Source organism: Pectinophora gossypiella, chromosome 13 (assembly GCF_024362695.1).
Source record: "Pectinophora gossypiella chromosome 13, ilPecGoss1.1, whole genome shotgun sequence".
NCBI lineage: Eukaryota > Metazoa > Arthropoda > Insecta > Lepidoptera > Gelechiidae > Pectinophora > Pectinophora gossypiella.
The window spans coordinates 12,199,825-12,218,746 of record NC_065416.1 but is presented as its reverse complement, the minus strand read 5'-3'; the positions used below and the strand labels follow the sequence as shown (position 1 = coordinate 12,218,746).

General features: G+C 41.5%; 2 protein-coding genes across 2 annotated transcripts in view; one reads left to right on the top strand and one right to left on the bottom strand.

The window, feature by feature from the left end:
• Positions 1 to 18,922, top strand: part of LOC126372159 (polyhomeotic-like protein 3) — a 476,807-nt gene that overhangs the window by 9,960 nt on the left and 447,925 nt on the right. The window lies entirely within an intron of this gene.
• LOC126372021 (mucin-17-like) lies at positions 1,221 to 17,979 on the bottom strand. The gene is made up of 3 exons (XM_050017520.1): positions 17,422 to 17,979; positions 1,525 to 17,067; positions 1,221 to 1,229 (listed from the first exon to the last, which is right to left on the bottom strand). The coding sequence occupies exons 1-3, from the start codon at positions 17,977 to 17,979 to the stop codon at positions 1,221 to 1,223; spliced, it is 16,110 nt and encodes a 5,369-aa protein (XP_049873477.1).

The window sequence follows — 18,922 nt, the reverse complement described above, 5'->3', positions numbered from 1 at the left end:
ATTAGTTACAATATCTCTGCTCTCAAATGTAGGCATAAAATGAGTTGTAGGAACTTCTGTTTCGTCATCAGTTGATGCATTTACAGTGTCATCTATATTTGTGTATTTTAATGAAGACAAAGGTAGTGGCATTTTTGCAGTTGATTCGTCCTCATATATTTGTTTTGCTAAATTTGCAACTGAATTAGAGTTGTCAAATGCGAGTAGAGAAGGGAAAACAGTTGATTCATTTTCTGATGATGGTTCGTGAATATCAGTTATAATGTCTTGACTATTTATTTCATGCATAAATTTTAATGTCATAGTAAAATTTATACTTTCATCTTTACTAGGCGATTCCACGGTAACATATGTGCCTGTGTCTTTGAATGAAGATGATTCATGCTCGTATGATAGATCTACTGTATCTGTGTCGGGATAAGGACTAAACAATAATGGTGAAGGTAGATTAACTGCTTCGTTATTTGATGTTAGTTCGTGAAGATCATGTATCATGTTTCGGCGATGAAATTCAATTTTATATTCCTTTGTTGAAGTTTTGATGTTCTTTTCACTCAATGACTCTAGGGTCATATCTCGGCTTGTATCTTCTGATGAAGATGATGAAAATATTGTTGAGGTTAAATCTTTATCGTGTGATTTTCTTGCCGTATCTGCAATGAGAGTGGAGCTAAGATCAAATTTATTTTTTATTATTACATCTATGCCTTCGTCTTCGAGTGAAGATATTTGTAATTCATCTTCGTATGATGCCTCTGCTGAGTCTTGAATAGAATCATTGCTATTTAATACAGATACAGGTGAATTATCTTCTTCATTTAAAGTTGATTTATGAAAATCAGTCATCTCTCGGTTTTTAAAATTAGGTGCAAATTTAAATTTTGAAACTTTAGTATTGTTTTCAGTAGATACCTCTACGGCCCCATCTATGTCTGTGTCTTCTAATGAATATACAACCACTGTTGTAGTTGACTCGCCCTCGTATGAATGTTCTACTGAATCCAAATGTAAAACGGAGCTGTTAAATATAGGTACAGATGGCGAACCACTTGCTTCTATTTCTAATGGTATCTCATAAATATCGGGTACATTTTCTTGACTGTTTTCTTCACGCATAAATTCTGTTGTAAAAAATGTAGTTTCATCTTCAGTAGATGATTCCACGGTCACGCTTGTGCTTTTGTCTTGAAATAAAGGTGATTTTTCTACGTATGACGGTTCTATTGAATCTGGAACGGGATAATTCTCATCATACATTGATGGTATATGTGAACTGTCCGCTCCGTTCAAAGATGGTTTATAACGATCATTTGTATTGCCTCGGGTTTTAAATTTTGGTGTAAATTTAAGTTTTGAAACTTCAGTATTGTTTTCAGTAGACGCCTCTACAGTCCAATCTATGTCTGAGTTTTCTAATGAAGGTACAACCACTGTTGTAGTTAAATCGTCCTCGTATAATCCCTCTACTGAATCCGAATAAAAAAAGGAGCTGTCGAATGCGGATAAAGAGGGTGAATCAGTTACCTCATTTACTGGTGGTATTTCATGAACTTCAGATTCTATCTCTAGACTGTCATCTTCACGCATAAATTTAGTTGTAAAAAATGTAGTTTCATCTTCAGTAGATGATTCCACGGCCACGTTTGTGCTTGTGTCTTGAAATAAAAATGATTTATCTTCATATGACGGTTCTACAGAATCTGCAACTAGATAATTCCCATCCTGCATTGATGATACATGTGAACTATCTGTTCCGTTCAAAGATGGTTCAAAACGATCAGTTATAATATCTGGGCTTTTAAATTTAGGTGTAAATTCGGGGTTCAAGACTTCATTTTCATTTTCGGTTGATGCATTAGCAATCCAAACCATGTTTGAGTCTTCTAATGAAGATGAAATCATTGTTGTAGTTAATTCATCCTCGTATGATGCCTCTTCTGAATTCAGAATAAAATTGTTGCTTTCTGATAGTACATGGGAATTATCTACTTCATTTGATATTGGTTCATGAAAATTAAGTGTTGAAACTTCAGTATTATTTACAGACGTTGGCTCTTTGGCCCAATCTTCATCTGTGTCCTCTAATGAAGAGACAATTATTGTTGTATTTGGTTCATCCTCGTATGATTGCTCTACTGAATCTGAATATAAAACAGAGCTGTTTATTACAGATAAAGACGGCAAACCATCGATTTCTGATGGCATCTTATAAATATCGGGTATATCCTCTTGACTGTTTTCTTCATGTATAAATTTCGTTATAGAAAATGTAGTTTCATCTTCAGTAGATGATTCTACGGTCATGCTTGTACTAGTGTCTTGAAATAAAGTTGATTTATCCTCATATGACGGTTCTTCTGAATCTGAAAACGGATGAGATCCAAAAAAATTCAGTAACGGTGAAGCAACTAGTTCATTTTTAAATGTTGGTTCGTTAAGATCTGTAATTGTCTTTTGGTGGCTTAATTCATTTTTGTATAAATTAGGTGTAATTCTGGTTTCTTCTTCAGTCGATAGCTTCGTCATCACATCTATGGTTCTGACTTTCGATAAAGTTGATTGTACTGATAAAGTGATTGTTTCAGTAGTGGTGGTCCCTACTATCGTTGGTATTCTTTCGGTAGTAGTGGTGTCTGCTGACATTGGCGGTGTGTCAGTAGTGGCGTTTGCTACTGTCGTAGGTGTTGTTTCAGTTGTGGTGGTCTTATCTGGTATTGATGATGTTTCAGAAGTAGTGGTATTTTCTATTTTTGGTGTTGTATCAGTCGTAGTTGGTGTTGTTTCCATTGGGGTTGTTACACCTGTCGTTGATGTTGTTTTTGTAGTTGTGGTCTGTACTGTCGCTGGATTCGGTTTAGTTATGGTAGATGGTACTTTTGTAAGTGATGTTTCAGCAGTGGTGAATTCTACTGTCATTGCTATTGTTTCAGTGGTATCTGCTGTCGTTGGTGTTGTTAATATTGTAGTGGTGCGTTCTGTCGTGGGTGCTTGTTTAGTAGTTGTGGTCTTTACTGTTCGAGGTGTTGTTTCCGTTGTTATGTTCTCTATTGTTGTTGGTGTTATTACAGTTGTTGTTACCTCTACAGTTGTGGGTGTTGTTTCAGTCTTGGTGGTCTTCTCTGACTTTGGAGCTGTTTCAGTTGTGCTAGTCTTTTCTATCGTTGTTGTTGCTTCAGAAGCCGTAGTATTTATTGCCGTTGGTGTTGTTTTAGTAGTTGTGGTCTCTTTCGTCGTTGGATTTGTTTGAGTAGTGGTGTTCTCTATAATCGCGGGTGTTGTTTCAGTTGTGATCGTCTCTTCTGTTATCAATGTTAATTCAGTGGTAGAAGTCTCTACAGTCGTTGGTGTTATAACAGTTGTCGTCGCTTCTACTGTCATAGGTGTTGTTTCAGTCGTAGTGGTCTCTTCTGTCTTTCCAGCTGTTTCAGTTATGGTAGACTTTTCTGTCGTTATTGTTGCTTCAGAAGTTGTAGTCTTTACTGTTGTTGGTGTTGTTTTAGTTATTTTGGTCTCTTTCATCGTTGGTTTTGTTTGAGTAGTAGTGGTGTCTACAGTCGCGGATGTTGTTATAGTTGTGTTTGTCCCTACTGATATTGGTGCTATGTCAGTTGTTGTCGTCTGTAATATCATTGGTGTTGTTTCAGTTGTAGTGATCTCTTCTGTCGTGGGTGTTCCCGTAGTACTGTTGGCCTTTTTTGTCGTTGGTGTTGTGTCAGTTGTGGTCGTCTCTGCTGTCGTCAATGTTGATTCATTAGTGGAAGTCTCTACTGTCGTTGGTGTTGTTTCAGTTGTTGTCGTTTCTTTGGTCGTGGGTGTTGTTTCAGTCGTGGTGGTCTCTTCTGTCTTTGGAGCTGTTTCAGTTATGGTAGTATTTTCTATAGTTATTGTTGCTTCAGAAGTCGTAGTCTCTACTGTCGTTGGTATTAATGGAGTTGTGGTGGTCTCTTCTGTCATGGATATGGAAACAAAAGTGGTTGTCTCTACTGTCGCTGGCATTATTTCTGTTATTGTTGGTTTTGTTTTCGTTATGTTAGACCTTTCTGTCGTTCTCGTCCTTTCAGTAGTTGTGGGATCTACTGTCGTTGGTGTTGTTTTAGATGTGGCGGTCTCTTCTGTCGTTGTAATTGCTTCAAAAGTGGTCGTTTTCTCCTTTGTAGTTGGTGTCGTTTCAGTTAAAGTGGTCTCTTCTATTGTTGTTGCTTCAGTACTTGTGGTCATTACTGTCGTAGGTGTTGTTATAGTAGTGGTAGATAGTTCTGTCGTTCTTGTTGCTGCAGGAGTTGTGATCGTTCCTGTTGTGGGTATTATTACAGTAGTAATAGACTCTTCTTTCATTGGTGTTGTTGTTTCATATGTGTTGGCATCCATTGTCGTTGGTGCTGTTTCAGTAGTGCTGGTCTTTTCTGTTGTTGTTGCTTCAGTGAAGGTTTTATTTTCTGTCGCTGTTGTTGCTTCGGTTAAGGTTGTTTGTAGTGGCTTGAATGCTGATACGGTAGTATTTGTCTTTTCTGAGGTTAGTGTAGTATTAGTTGTAGTAGTCTCTTCTATCGTTGTTTTTACTTCAGAAATTGTCGTCTCTTCTGTTGTTCCTTTAGTAATTGTTGTCTCTACTGTCGTTGTTGCTTCGGCTATGGTTGTTTCTACTGATGTGGGTGTTGTTACAGAAGCGGTGGTTTTTTTTGATGGTGTAGTATCAGTTGTGATGGTCTCTTTTGTGAATGTTGTTACAGTAGTTTTGGTCTTTTCTGTCGTTGGTGTAGTATCAGTTGTGGCAGTCTCTTTTGTTGTTGTCGTTGCTGCATAAGTTGTGGTATCTTCTGTCATTGTTGCTTCGGTTATGGTTTTATCTATTGACGTGGGTGTTGTTCCAGTAGTGGTGGTTTTTTCTGTTGTTGGTGAGGTATCAGTTGTGGTTTCAGCAGTGTTAGTCTTTGCTGTCGTTGGTGCTGTTTTAGTAGTGCTGGTCTTTTCCGTTGTTGTTGCGTCTGTAATTGTTGTCTTTTCCATCGTTGTTGTTGCTTCAGTTGTGGTTGTTTCTACTGGCGAGAGTGTTGTTACAGTAGTGGTTGTCTTTTTTGTCGTTGGTGTATTATCAGTCGTAATGGTCTCGTCTGTCGTTGTTGTTACTTCAGGAATAATAGTATCTTCTGTTTTTGTTGTCGCTTCAAAAGTTGTGGTCTCTATTGTCATTGTTGCTTCACTAATGGTTGTTTCTACTGGCGTGGGTGTTGCTTTCGTTAAAGTTGTAACACTACTGGTGGTTTCTATTGTGCTTGCTGTGATTTCGGTGGTGGTTAACTCTACTGGCGTTGGTATTGTTTCAGTTGTAGTGGTCTCTTTTGTCGTTGGTGTTGTATCAGTTGTGGTGGTCTCCACCGTGGTTGTAGATGCTGCAGTTGTTGTAGTTGGCACTGTTGTGTGTGTTGTCTCGGTAGTGGTGGACTCTTCTGTCGTTGGTGTTGTTGTTGTTGTAATGCTGGTTTTTTCCGCGGCTGTCGTTGTTGTTGTTTCAGTAGTTGTTGTTTTTTCGGTCGTTGGTGTAGTATCAGTTGTAGTGATCTCTTCTGTTGTTGTTGTTGTTACTTCAGTTGCAGTGCTCTCTTCTGTCGTTAATTTTGTCTCAGTAGTCGTAATCTCCTTTGTTGCTGGTGTCTTTTCAGTTAAGGTGGTCTGTTCTGTTGCTGCTTCAGAAGTTGTGGTCGTTATTGTCGTGGGTGTTGTTGTAGTAGATATATCTATCATTGTTGTGGTTTCAAAAGTAGTGGTTTCTATTATGGTTGGTGTTGTTTCGGTAGTGGTTGACTCGACTGGCGTAGTTTTTTTTTCAGTTGTAGTGGTCTCTTTTGTCTTTGGTGTTATCTCAGTAGTGGTGGACTCTTCCGTTGTTGTTGTCGTTGCTTCAGTAGTTGTTGTTCTTTCAGTCGTTGTTATTGCTTCAATTATGGTTGTTTCCTCTGGTGAAAGTGTTGTTACAGTAGTGGTTGTTTTTTCTGTTGTTGGTGTAGTATCAGTCGTAGTGGTCTCTTCTGTTGTTGTTGCTTCCGAAGTTGTGGTCTCTTCTGTTGTAGTTGCTGCTTCAGTATTTGTGGTCTCTACTGTCGTGGTTGCTTCGGTTATGGTTGTTTCTACTGGCGTGAGTGTTGTCACAGTAGTAGTTGTCTTTTCTGTCGTTGGTGTAGTAACAGTTGTAGTGGTCTCTTCTGTGGTTGTTGTTGCTGCAGTTGTTGTGGTTGGCACTGTTGTGGGTGTTGTGTCAATAGTGGTGGACTCTTCCGTTGTTGTTGCTGTTGCTTCATAAGTTGTGGTCTCCTCTTTTGTTGTTGCAGCTTCAGTGGTTGTGTTCTCTACTGCTACTGTTGCTTCGGTTATGGTTGTTTCTATTGGCGTGAGTGTTGTTACAGTAGAAGTTGTCTTTTCTGTCGTTGGTGTAGTAACAGTTGTAGTGGTCTCTTCTGTGGTTGTTGTTGCTGCAGTTGTTGTGATTGGCACTGTTGTATGTGTTGTCTCAGTAGTGGTGGACTCTTCCGTTGTTGTTTTTCTTGCTTCAGATGTTGTGGTCTCCTCTTTTGTTGTTGCTGCTTCAGTGGTTGTGTTCTCTACTGCCGTTGTTGCTTCGGTTATGGTTGTGCCTACTGGCGTGAGTGTTGTTACAGTAGTGGTTGTCTGTTTTGTCGTTGGTGTAGAAACAGTTGTAGTAGCCTCTTCTGTGGTTGTTGTTGCTGCAGTTGTTGTGGTCGGCACTGTTGTGGGTGTTGTCTCTGTAGTGGTGGACTCTACCGTTGTTGTTGTTGCTTCAGAAGTTGTGGTCACTTCTGTTGTTGTTGGTGCTTCAAAAGTTGTGGTCTCTTCTGTTGTTATTGCTGCTTTAGTAGTTGTGGTTTCTACTGTCGTGGTTGCTTCGGTTATGGTTGTTTCTACTGGCGTGAGTGTTGTTACAGTAGTAGTTGTCTTTTCTGTCGTTGGTGTAGTAACAGTTGTAGTAGCCTCTTCTGTGGTTGTTGTTGTGTTTGGCACTGTTGTGGGTGTAGTCTGAGTAGTAGTGGACTCTTTCGTTGTTGTTATTGTTGCTTCAGAAGTCGTGGTTTCATCTGTTGTTGTTGTTGTTGCTTCAGAAGTTGTGGTCTCTTCTGTTGTAGTTGCTGCTTCAGTAATTGTGGTCTCTACTGTCGTGGTTGCTTCGGTTATGGTTGATTCTACTGGCGTGAGTGTTGTTACAGTAGTAGATGTCGTTTCTGTCTTTGGTGTAGTAACAATTGTAGTGGCGTCTTCTGTGGTTGATGTTGCTGCAGTTGTTGTGGTCGGCACTGTTGTGAGTGTTGTCTCAGTAGTGGTGGACTCTTCCGTTGTTGTTGCTTCAGAAGTTGTGGTTTCATCTGTTGTTGCTTCTGAAGTTGTGGTCTTTTCTGTTGTTGTAGCTGCTTTAGTAGTTGTGGTCTCTTCTGTGGTTGTTGTTGCTGCAGTTGTTGTGGTTGGCACTGTTGTGGGTGTTGTCTCAGTAGAAGTGGAAACTTTCGTTGTTGTTGCTTCAGAAGTTGTGATCTCTTCTGTTGTTGTTGCTGGTTCAGTAGTTGTGGTCTGTACTGTCGTTATTGATTCGGTTATGGTTGATTCTAGTGGCGTGAATGTTGTCACAGTAGTAGTTGTCTTTTCTGTCTTTGGTATAGTAACAGTTGTAGTGGTCTCTTCTGTGGTTGTAGTTACTGCAGTTGTTGTGGTTGGCACTGTTATGGGTGTTGTCTGAGTAGTAGTGGACTCTTTCGTTGTTGTTGTTGTTGTTGCTTCCGAAGTTGTAGTCTCTTCTGTTGTTGTAGCTGCTTCAGTAGTTGTGGTCTTTTCTGTGGTTGTTGTTGCTGCGGTTATTGTAGTGGGTGTTGTCACTGTTGTGGGTGTTGTCTCAGTAGTAGTGGACACTTTCGTTGTTGTTGCTTCAGAAGTTGTGGTATCTTCTGTTGTAGTTGCAGCTTCAGTATTTGTGGTCTCTTCTGTCGTGATTGCTTCGGTTATGGTTGTTTTTACTGGCGTGAGTGTTGTTATAGTAGTAGTTGTCTTTTCTGTCGTTGGTGTAGTAACAATTGTAGTGGTCTCTTCTGTGGTTGTTGTTGCTGCAGTTGTTGTGGTTGGCACTGTTGTGGGTGTTGTCTCAGTAGTGGTGGACTCTTCCGTTGTTGTTGCTTCAGAAGTTGTGGTCTCCTCTTTTGTTGTTGCTGCTTCAGTGGTTGTGTTGTCTACTGCCGTTGTTGCTTCGGTTATGGTTGTGCCTACTGGCGTGAGTGTTGTTACAGTAGTGGTTGTCTGTTTTGTCGTTGGTGTAGTAACAGTTGTAGAAGCCTCTTCTGTGGTTGTTGTTGCTGCAGTTGTTGTGGTCGGCACTGTTGTGGGTGTTGTCTCTGTAGTGGTGGACTCTTCCGTTTTTGTTGTTGCTTCAGAAGTTGTGGTCTCCTCTTTTGTTGTTGCAGCTTCAGTGGTTGTGTTCTCTACTGCTACTGTTGCTTCGGTTATGGTTGTTTCTACTGGCGTGAGTGTTGTTACAGTAGTGGTTGTCTTTTTTGTCGTTGGTGTAGCAATAGTTGAAGTAGCCTCTTCTGTGGTTGTTGTTGCTGCAGTTGTTGTGGTCGGCACTGTTGTGAGTGTTGTCTCAGTAGTGGTGGACTCTTCCGTTGTTGTTGCTTCAGAAGTCATGGTTTCATCTGTTGTTGCTTCCGAAGTTGTGGTCTCTTCTGTTGTTGTAGCTGCTTTAGTAGTTGTAGTCTCTTCTGTGGTTGTTGTTGCTGCAGTTGTTGTGGTTGGCACTGTTGTGGGTGTTGTCTCAGTAGTAGTGAACACATTCGTTGTTGTTGCTTCAGAAGTTGTGGTCTCTTCTGTTGTAGTTGCTGCTTCAGTAATTGTGGTCTCTACTGTCGTGGTTGCTTCGGTTATGGTTGTTTCTACTGGCGTAAGTGTTGTTACAGTAGTAGTTGTCTTTTTTGTCGTTGGTGTAGTAACAGTTGCAGTAGCCTCTTCTGTGGTTGTTGTTGTTGCAGTTGTTGTGGTTGGCACCGTTGTGGGTGTTGTCTCAGTAGCGGTGGACTCTTCCGTTGTTGTTGTTGCTTTAGAAGTTGTGGCCACTTCTGTTGTTGTTGCTTCAAAAGTTGTGGTCTCTTCTGTTGTTGTTGCTGCTTTAGTAGTTGTGGTTTCTGCTGTCCTGGTTGCTTCGGTTATGGTTGATTCTACTGGCGTGAGTGTTGTTACAGTAGTAATTGTCGTTTCTGTCTTTGGTGTAGTAACAATTGTAGTGGCCTCTTCTGTGGTTGTTGTTGCTGCAGTTGTTGTGGTTGGCACTGTTGTGGGTGTTGTCTCAGTAGTATTGGACACTTTCGTTGTTGTTGCTTCAGAAGTTGTGGTCTCTTCTATTGTAGTTGCTGCCTCAGTATTTGTGGTCTCTACTGTCGTGGTTGCCTCGGTTATGGTTGTTTCTACTGGCGTGAGTGTTGTTACAGTAGTAGTTGTCGTTTCTGTCTTTGGTGTAGTAACAATTGTAGTGGCCTCTTCTGTGGTTGTTGTTGCTGCAGTCATTGTGGTCGGCACTATTGTGAGTGTTGTCTCAGTAGTGGTGGACTCTTCCGTTGTTGTTGCTTCAGAAGTGGTAGTTTCGTCTGTTGTTGTTGTTGCTTCCGAACTTGTGGTCTCTTCTATTGTTGTAGCTGCTTTAGTAGTTGTGGTCTCGTCTGTGGTTGTTGTTGCTGCAGTTGTTGTGGTTGGCACTGTTGTGGGTGTTGTCTCAGTAGTAGTGGACACTTTCGTTGTTGTTGCTTCAGAAGTTGTAGTCTCTTCTATTGTAGTTGCTGCCTCAGTATTTGTGGTCTCTACTGTCGTGGTTGCTTCGGTTATGGTTGTTTCTACTGGCGTGAGTGTTGTTACAGTAGTAGTTGTCGTTTCTGTCTTTGGTGTAGTAACAATTGTAGTGGCCTCTTCTGTGGTTGTTGTTGCTGCAGTCATTGTGGTCGGCACTATTGTGAGTGTTGTCTCAGTAGTGGTGGACTCTTCCGTTGTTGTTGCTTCAGAAGTGGTAGTTTCGTCTGTTGTTGTTGTTGCTTCCGAACTTGTGGTCTCTTCTATTGTTGTAGCTGCTTTAGTAGTTGTGGTCTCGTCTGTGGTTGTTGTTGCTGCAGTTGTTGTGGTTGGCACTGTTGTGGGTGTTGTCTCAGTAGTAGTGGACACTTTCGTTGTTGTTGCTTCAGAAGTTGTAGTCTCTTCTATTGTAGTTGCTGCCTCAGTATTTGTGGTCTCTACTGTCGTGGTTGCTTCGGTTATGGTTGTTTCTACTGGCGTGAGTGTTGTTACAGTAGTAGTTGTCTTTTTTGTCGTTGGTGTAGTAACAATTGTAGTGGCTTCTTCTGTGGTTGTTGTTGCTGCAGTCATTGTGGTCGGCACTGTTGTGAGTGTTGTCTCAGTAGTGGTGGACTCTTCCGTTGTTGTTGCTTCAGAAGTGGTAGTTTCGTCTGTTGTTGTTGTTGCTTCCGAACTTGTGGTCTCTTCTATTGTTGTAGCTGCTTTAGTAGTTGTGGTGTCTTCTGTGGTTGTTGTTGCTGCAGTTGTTGTGGTTGGCACTGTTGTGGATGTTGTCTCAGTAGTAGTGGACACTTTCGTTGTTGTTGCTTCAGAAGTTGTAGTCACTTCTATTGTAGTTGCTGCCTCAGTATTTGTGGTCTCTACTGTCGTGGTTGCTTCGGTTATGGTTGTTTCTACTGGCGTGAGTGTTGTTACAGTAGTAGTTGTCTTTTCTGTCGTTGGTGTAGTACCAGTTGTAGTGGTCTCTTCTGTGGTTGTTGTTGCTGCAGTTGTTGTGGTTGGCACAGTTGTGGGTGTTGTCTCAGTAGTAGTGGACTCTTCCGTTGTTGTTGTTGTTGCTTCAGAAGTTGTGGTCTCCTCTTTTGTTGTTGCTGCTTCAGTGGTTGTGTTCTCTACTGCCGTTGTTGCTTCGGTTATGGTTGTGCCTACTGGCGTGAGTGTTGTTACAGTAGTGGTTGTCTGTTTTGTCGTTGGTGTAGTAACAGTTGTAGAAGCCTCTTCTGTGGTTGTTGCTGCTGCAGTTGTTGTGGTCGGCACTGTTGTGGGTGTTGTCTCTGTAGTGGTGGACTCTTCCGTTGTTGTTGTTGCTTCAGAAGTTGTGGTCTCCTCTTTTGTTGTTGCTGCTTCAGTGGTTGTGGTCTCTACTGCCGTTGTTGCTTCGGTTATGGTTGTGTCTACTGGCGTGAGTGTTGTTACAGTAGTGGTTGTCTTTTTTGTCGTTGGTGTAGTAATAGTTGAAGTAGCCTCTTCTGTGGTTGTTGTTGCTGCAGTTGTTGTGGTCGGCACTGTTGTGAGTGTTGTCTCAGTAGTGGTGGACTCTTCCATTGTTGTTGCTTCAGAAGTCGTGGTTTCATCTGTTGTTGCTTCTGAAGTTGTGGTCTTTTCTGTTGTTGTAGCTGCTTTAGTAGTTGTGGTCTCTTCTGTGGTTGTTGTTGCTGCAGTTGTTGTGGTTGGCACTGTTGTGGGTGTTGTCTCAGTAGTAGTGAACACTTTCGTTGTTGTTGCTTCAGAAGTTGTGGTCTCTTCTGTCGTGGTTGCTTCGGTTATGGTTGTTTCTACTGGCGTAAGTGTTGTTACAGTAGTAGTTGTCTTTTTTGTCGTTGGTGTAGTAACAGTTGCAGTAGCCTCTTCTGTGGTTGTTGTTGTTGCAGTTGTTGTGGTCGGCACCGTTGTGGGTGTTGTCTCAGTAGCGGTGGACTCTTCCGTTGTTGTTGTTGCTTTAGAAGTTGTGGCCACTTCTGTTGTTGTTATTGCTTCAAAAGTTGTGGTCTCTTCTGTTGTTGCTGCTTCACTAGTTGTGGTTTCTACTGTCGTGGTTGCTTCGGTTATGGTTGATTCTACTGGCGTGAGTGTTGTTACAGTAGTAGTTGTCGTTTCTGTCTTTGGTGTAGTAACAATTGTAGTGGCCTCTTCTGTGGTTGTTGTTGCTGCAGTTGTTGTGGTTGGCACTGTTGTGGGTGTTGTCTGAGTAGTAGTGGACTCTTTCGTTGTTGTTGTTGCTTTTGGAGTCGTGGTTTCATCTGTTGTTGTTGTTGCTTCCGAAGTTGTGGTCTCTTCTATTGTTGTAGCTGCTTTAGTAGTTGTGGTCTCTTCTGTGGTTGTTGTTGCTGCAGTTGTTGTGGTTGGCACTGTTGTGGGTGTTGTCTCAGTAGTGGTGGACACTTTCGTTGTTATTGCTTCAGAAGTTGTAGTCTCTTCTATTGTAGTTGCTGCCTCAGTATTTGTAGTCTCTACTGTCGTGGTTGCTTCGGTTATGGTTGTTTCTACTGGCGTGAGTGTTGTTACAGTAGTAGTTGTCTTTTCTGTCGTTGGTGTAGTAACAGTTGTAGTGGTCTCTTCTGTGGTTGTTGTTGTGGTTGGCACTGTTGTGGGTGTAGTCTGAGTAGTAGTGGACTCTTTCGTTGTTGTTATTGTTGCTTCAGGAGTCGTGGTTTCATCTGTTGTTGTTATTGCTTCCGAAGTTGTGGTCTCTTCTGTTGTTGTTGCTGCTTCAGTAGTTGTGGTTTCTAATGTCGTAGTTGCTTCGATTATGGTTGATTCTACTGGCGTGAGTGTTGTTACAGTAGTAGATGTCGTTTCTGTATTTGGTGAAGTAACAATTGTAGTGGCCTCTTCTGTGGTTGTTGTTGCTGCAGTTGTTGTGGTCGGCACTGTTGTGAGTGTTGTCTCAGTAGTGGTGGACTCTTCCGTTGTTGTTGCTTCAGAAGTCATGGTTTCATCTGTTGTTGCTTCCGAAGTTGTGGTCTCTTCTGTTGTTGTAGCTGCTTTAGTAGTTGTGGTCTCTTCTGTGGTTGTTGTTGCTGCAGTTGTTGTGGTTGGCACTGTTGTGGGTGTTGTCTCAGTAGTAGTGGACACTTTCGTTGTTGTTGCTTCAGAAGTTGTGGTCTCTTCTATTGTAGTTGCTGCCTCAGTATTTGTGGTCTCTACTGTCGTGGTTGCCTCGGTTATGGTTGTTTCTACTGGCGTGAGTGTTGTTACAGTAGTAGATGTCGTTTCTGTCTTTGGTGTAGTAACAATTGTAGTGGCCTCTTCTGTGGTTGTTGTTGCTGCAGTCATTGTGGTCGGCACTATTGTGAGTGTTGTCTCAGTAGTGGTGGACTCTTCCGTTGTTGTTGCTTCAGAAGTGGTAGTTTCGTCTGTTGTTGTTGTTGCTTCCGAACTTGTGGTCTCTTCTATTGTTGTAGCTGCTTTAGTAGTTGTGGTCTCTTCTGTGGTTGTTGTTGCTGCAGTTGTTGTGGTTGGCACTGTTGTGGGTGTTGTCTCAGTAGTAGTGGACACTTTCGTTGTTGTTGCTTCAGAAGTTGTAGTCTCTTCTATTGTAGTTGCTGCCTCAGTATTTGTGGTCTCTACTGTCGTGGTTGCTTCGGTTATGGTTGTTTCTACTGGCGTGAGTGTTGTTACAGTAGTAGTTGTCGTTTCTGTCTTTGGTGTAGTAACAATTGTAGTGGCCTCTTCTGTGGTTGTTGTTGCTGCGGTTGTTGTGGTTGGCACTGTTGTGGGTGTTGTCTGAGTAGTAGTGGACTCTTTCGTTGTTGTTGTTGCTTTTGGAGTCGTGGTTTCATCTGTTGTTGTTGTTGCTTCCGAAGTTGTGGTCTCTTCTATTGTTGTAGCTGCTTTAGTAGTTGTGGTCTCTTCTGTGGTTGTTGTTGCTGCAGTTGTTGTGGTTGGCACTGTTGTGGGTGTTGTCTCAGTAGTAGTGGACACTTTCGTTGTTGTTGCTTCAGAAGTTGTAGTCACTTCTATTGTAGTTGCTGCCTCAGTATTTGTGGTCTCTACTGTCGTGGTTGCTTCGGTTATGGTTGTTTCTACTGGCGTGAGTGTTGTTACAGTAGTAGTTGTCTTTTTTGTCGTTGGTGTAGTAACAGTTGTAGTGGTCTCTTCTGTGGTTTTTGTTGTGGTTGGCACTGTTGTGGGTGTAGTCTGAGTAGTAGTGGACTCTTTCGTTGTTGTTATTGTTGCTTCAGGAGTCGTGGTTTCATCTGTTGTTGTTGTTGCTTCCGAAGTTGTGGTCTCTTCTGTTGTTGTTGCTGCTTCAGTAGTTGTGGTTTCTAATGTCGTGGTTGCTTCGGTTATGGTTGATTCTACTGGCGTGAGTGTTGTTACAGTAGTAGATGTCGTTTCTGTCTTTGGTGTAGTAACAATTGTAGTGGCCTCTTCTGTGGTTGTTGTTGCTGCAGTTGTTGTGGTCGGCACTGTTGTGAGTGTTGTCTCAGTAGTGGTGGACTCTTCCGTTGTTGTTGCTTCAGAAGTCATGGTTTCATCTGTTGTTGCTTCCGAAGTTGTGGTCTCTTCTGTTGTTGTAGCTGCTTTAGTAGTTGTGGTCTCTTCTGTGGTTGTTGTTGCTGCAGTTGTTGTGGTTGGCACTGTTGTGGGTGTTGTCTCAGTAGTAGTGGACACTTTCGTTGTTGTTGCTTCAGAAGTTGTGGTCTCTTCTATTGTAGTTGCTGCCTCAGTATTTGTGGTCTCTACTGTCGTGGTTGCCTCGGTTATGGTTGTTTCTACTGGCGTGAGTGTTGTTACAGTAGTAGATGTCGTTTCTGTCTTTGGTGTAGTAACAATTGTAGTGGCCTCTTCTGTGGTTGTTGTTGTTGCAGTTGTTGTGGTCGGCATTGTTGTGGGTGTTGTCTCAGTAGCGGTGGACTCTTCCGTTGTTGTTGTTTCAGAAGTAGTGGTCACTTCTGTTGTTGTTGTTGCTTCAAAAAATGTGGTCTCTTCTGTTGTTGTTGCTGCTTCAGTAGTTGTGGTTTCTGCTGTCGTGATTGCTTCGGTTATGGTTGTTTCTACTGGCGTGAGTGTTGTTACAGTAGTAGTTGTCTTTTCTGTCGTTGGTGTAGTAACAGTTGAAGTAGCCTCTTCTGTGGTTGTTGTTGCTGCAGTTGTTGTGGTTGGCACTGTTGTGGGTGTTGTCTGAGTAGTAGTGGACTCTTTCGTTGTTGTTGTTGTTGCTTTTGGAGTCGTGGTTTCATCTGTTGTTGTTGTTGCTTCCGAAGTTGTGGTCTCTTCTGTTGTTGTTACTGCTTCAGTAGTTGTGGCCTTTTCTGTGGTTATTGTTGTTGCTGCAGTTGTTGTGGTTGGCACTGTAGTGGGTGTTGTCTGAGTAGTAGTGGACTCTTTCGTTGTTGCTGCTTCAGAAGTTGTGGTCTCCTCTGTTGTTGTTACTGCTTCAGTAGTTGTGGTCTCTTCTGTGTTTGTTGTTGCTGCAGTTGTTGTGGTCGGCACTGTTGTGGGTGTTCTCTCAGTAGTGGTGGACTCTTTAGTTGTTGTTGCTTCAGAAGTTGTGGTCTCCTCTGTTGTTGTTACTGTTGTTAATGCTTCGGTTAAGGTTGTCTCTACTGGCGTGAGTGTTGTTACAATAGTGGTTGTCTTTTTTGTCGTTGGTGTAGTAACAGATGTAGTGGTCTCTTCTGTGGTTGTTGTTTCTGCAGTTGTTGTGGTCGGCACTGTTGTGGGTATTGGCTCAGTAGTGGTGGACTCTTTAGTTGTTGTTGCTTCAGAAGTTGTAGTCTCCTCTGTTGTTATTGCTGCTTCAGTAGTTGTTGTCTGTACTGTCGTTGTTGCTTCGGTTAAGGTTGTGTCTACTGGCGTGAGTGTTGTTAAAGTAGTGGTTGTCTTTTTTGTCGTTGGTGTAGTAACAGATGTAGTGGTCTCTTTTGTGGTTATAGTTTCTGCATTTGTTGTGGTCGGCACTGTTGTGGGTGTTGTCTCAGTAGTGCTGGACTCTTCCGTTGTTGTTGTTGTTGCTTCAGAAGTTGTGGTCACTTCTATTGTTGTTGTTGCTTCAGAAGTTGTGGTCTCTTCTGTTGTTGTTGCTGCTTCAGTAGTTGTTGTCGTGATTGCTTCGGTTATGGTTGTTTCTACTGGCGTGAGTGTTGTTAAAGTAGTAGTTGTCTTTTCTGTCGTTGGTGTAGTAACAGTTGAAGTAGCCTCTTCTGTGGTTGTTGTTGCTGCAGTTGTTGTGGTTGGCACTGTTGTGGGTGTTGTCTGAGTAGTAGTGGACTCTTTCGTCGTTGTTGTTGTTGTTGCTTTAGAAGTTGTGGCCACTTCTGTTGTTGTTGTTGCTTCAAAAGTTGTGGTCTCTTCTGTTGTTGTTACTGCTTCAGTAGTTGTGGCCTCTTCTGTGGTTGTTGTTGTTGCTGCAGTTGTTGTGGTTGGCACTGTTGTGGGTGTTGTCTCAGTAGTAGTGGACTCTTTAGTTGTTGTTGCTTTAGAAGTTGTGGTCTCCTCTGTTGTTGTTACTGCTTCAGTAGTTGTGGTCTCTTCTGTGGTTGTTGTTGCTTCAGTAATTGTAGTCTCTGCAGATGTTGTTGTTTTTTCAGTTATGGTTGTTTCTTCTGGCTTGGGTGTTGTATCAGTTGTAATAATCTCTTCTGTCGTTGTTGTTGCTTTTGATGTGATAGTCTCTTCTGTCATTGTTGTTGGTTCATTCGTACTGGCCTTTTCTGTCGTTGTTGTTGCTGTAGTTGTTGTCTCCACTGCTTCGGTTTCGGTTGTTTCTTCTGGCGTAGGTGTTGGTTCAGTAGTGATTGTTTTTTCTGTTGTTGGTGAAGTTTCAGTTATGGTGGTCTCTCTTGTCGTGGATGTTGTTTTAGTAGTAGTGGTCTTTTCTGTCGTTGGTGTTGTAGAAGTTGTGGTGCTCTCTTCTGTCGTTGTTGTTGCTTCAGTAGTTGTGGTCTCTTCTGTTGTTGTTGTTTCTTTAGTAATTGTGGTCTCTACTGTCGTTGTTGCTTCAGTTATGGTTGTTTCTATTGGCGTTCGTGTTGTTTCAGGTGTGGTGGTTGTTTCTATTGTTGGTGTAGTATCAGTTATGGAGCTTTCTTTTGTCGTTGTTGCTTCAGTAATTGTTGTCTCTGCAGACGTTGTTGTTGCTTCGGTTATGGGTGTTTCTTCTGGCTTGGGTGTTGTATCAGTTGTGGTAGTCTCTGTCGTTGTTGTTGCTTTTGAAGTGGTAGTCTCTTCCGTCGTTGTTCTTGGTTCAGTCGTACTGGCCTTCTCTGTCGTTGTTGTTGCTGTACTTGTTGTCTCAACTGTTATTGATGTTGCTTCAGAAGTTGTGGTCTCATCTGTTGTTGTTGTTGCTTGAGTAGTTGTGGTCTCTATTGCCGCTGGTTCTGTGTCAGTTGTTGTCGTCTTTTCTGTCGTTGGTGTAGTATCAGTTGTAGTAGTCTCTTCTGTTTTTGTTGTTTCTTCAGTTGTTGTGGTCTGTTTCATCGTTGTTGCTTCGGTTATGGTTGTTTCTACTGGTGTGGACGTTGTTTCAGATGTGGTGGTCTTTGTCGTTGTTGTTTCATCTGTGGTCTCTAATTTAGTTGGTATTGTTTGTTTTGTTGTGGTTTCTACTGTCGTTGGTTGTGTTTTAGTTGTTGTGGTCTTTACTATTGTCGTTGATGTTGGATTTGTTGTTGTGGTCTTTTCCGTTGTCGGTGTCGTTTTTGTAGTGGTTGTTGTTTTGGTCGTTGTTGTTGGTTTAGTTGTGGTGGTCTGTATTGTCGTTGGTTTTGTTGTTGTGGTCTTTTCCGTTGTCGGTGTCGTTTTTGTAGTGGTTGTTGTTATGGTCGTTGTTGTTGGTTTAGTTGTGGTGGTCTGTTTTGTCGTTGGTATTGTTGTTGTGGTCTTTTCCGTTGTCGGTGTCATTTTTGTAGTGGTTGTTGTTTTGGTCGTTGTTGTTGGTTTAGTTGTAGTGCTCTGTATTGTCGTTGGTTTTGTTGTTGTGATCTTTTCCGTTGTCGGTGTCGTTTTTGTAGTGGTGGTTTTTTTGGTCGTTGTTGTTGGTTTAGTTGTGGTGGTCTGTATTGTCGTTGGTCTAGTTGTTGTGGTCTTTTCCGTTGTTGGTGTCGTTTTTGAAGTGGTTGTTGGTTTAGTTGTGGTGGTCTGTATTGTCGTGTTTGGCTTTAAAGTTGTCGGTTGGTTATCTGTTGCTATTGGTGGGGTCATTGTTGATGTTGTAGTTAAATTTTTTATGTACATGATGTGGTAATGTGGCACGTGTGGTGTTAGAAGCAAGAGCTTTGTTATCTTCGGCGTCGATACTACTTTGCCATGAACAACATTTGTTGGGGTAGCAGGGTTACTAAACTCTGTTTCTTGATCAAATTTTTTTGTTAGTGGCGATATTATTTCTAAAAATGATAAAATATTTGTTTTGTTTATTGTTTTGTCATTTGGTATTTTACTTTGAGTTGTTGTAGGTTCCTTTAAGAAAATTATTGGTATCGTTTTATTTATTTTTAATGATCTGTTCAGCATATTTCCGAATAATATGTGTTCTATCGATGATTCTAATGATGATTCTAGTGAATTTTTAATTTTGTGGTTTTTGTATTTAGATGTAGGAGGAATTAATCTAGCTTCTTCTATAAATCTAAACGATGTTGTAATATTTCTATCTATATGTGATGTGAACGATGATACTCCTGTTTCATTTCCGTAGAATAATATTTGCTCTATTGATGATTCCAATGATGATTCAACCGTGTTTTTTATTTTATGGTGTTTATGAGTATATGTAGGAAGAATTGATTTTGCATCTTTGATAATTTGAAATAATGTTATATTATTTATTATATCTACATAAGATGTAACAGATGATGGTCTGGTACCGGTTTTATACAACATTGGTTGTGAAATACGTATTTTGTCTGTTGGTGATGGTGTTACATATTCTGTATGAAACATTTTTATCAATTCTGATAAAGGTAATTTAACATCAGATAGGTGTTCAAGATAAATATATGGTGTTGTATGTAACATGTTATTGGATAGTTCTGTGGGTGAAGAATAAGTCACATCATCGTATAACCGGATACGTGAACTATAAGCTGAGTCTAATGATGAGGTTGTTGACGTATGCGGCCGATATACATATGATGGGAGGGTC

What these genes read in the sequence shown, in the direction of transcription:
- LOC126372021 (XM_050017520.1), bottom strand. Translation starts at nt 17,979, where the DNA reads ATGACCCCACCAATAGCAACAGATAACCAACCGACAACTTTAAAGCCA. An exon ending in ATCCAACATCAACGACAATA is followed by an intron (nt 17,068 to 17,421) that starts GTAAAGACCACA and finishes ATAACAGTTGAG; the next exon opens with ACAACAAGTACAGCAACAAC.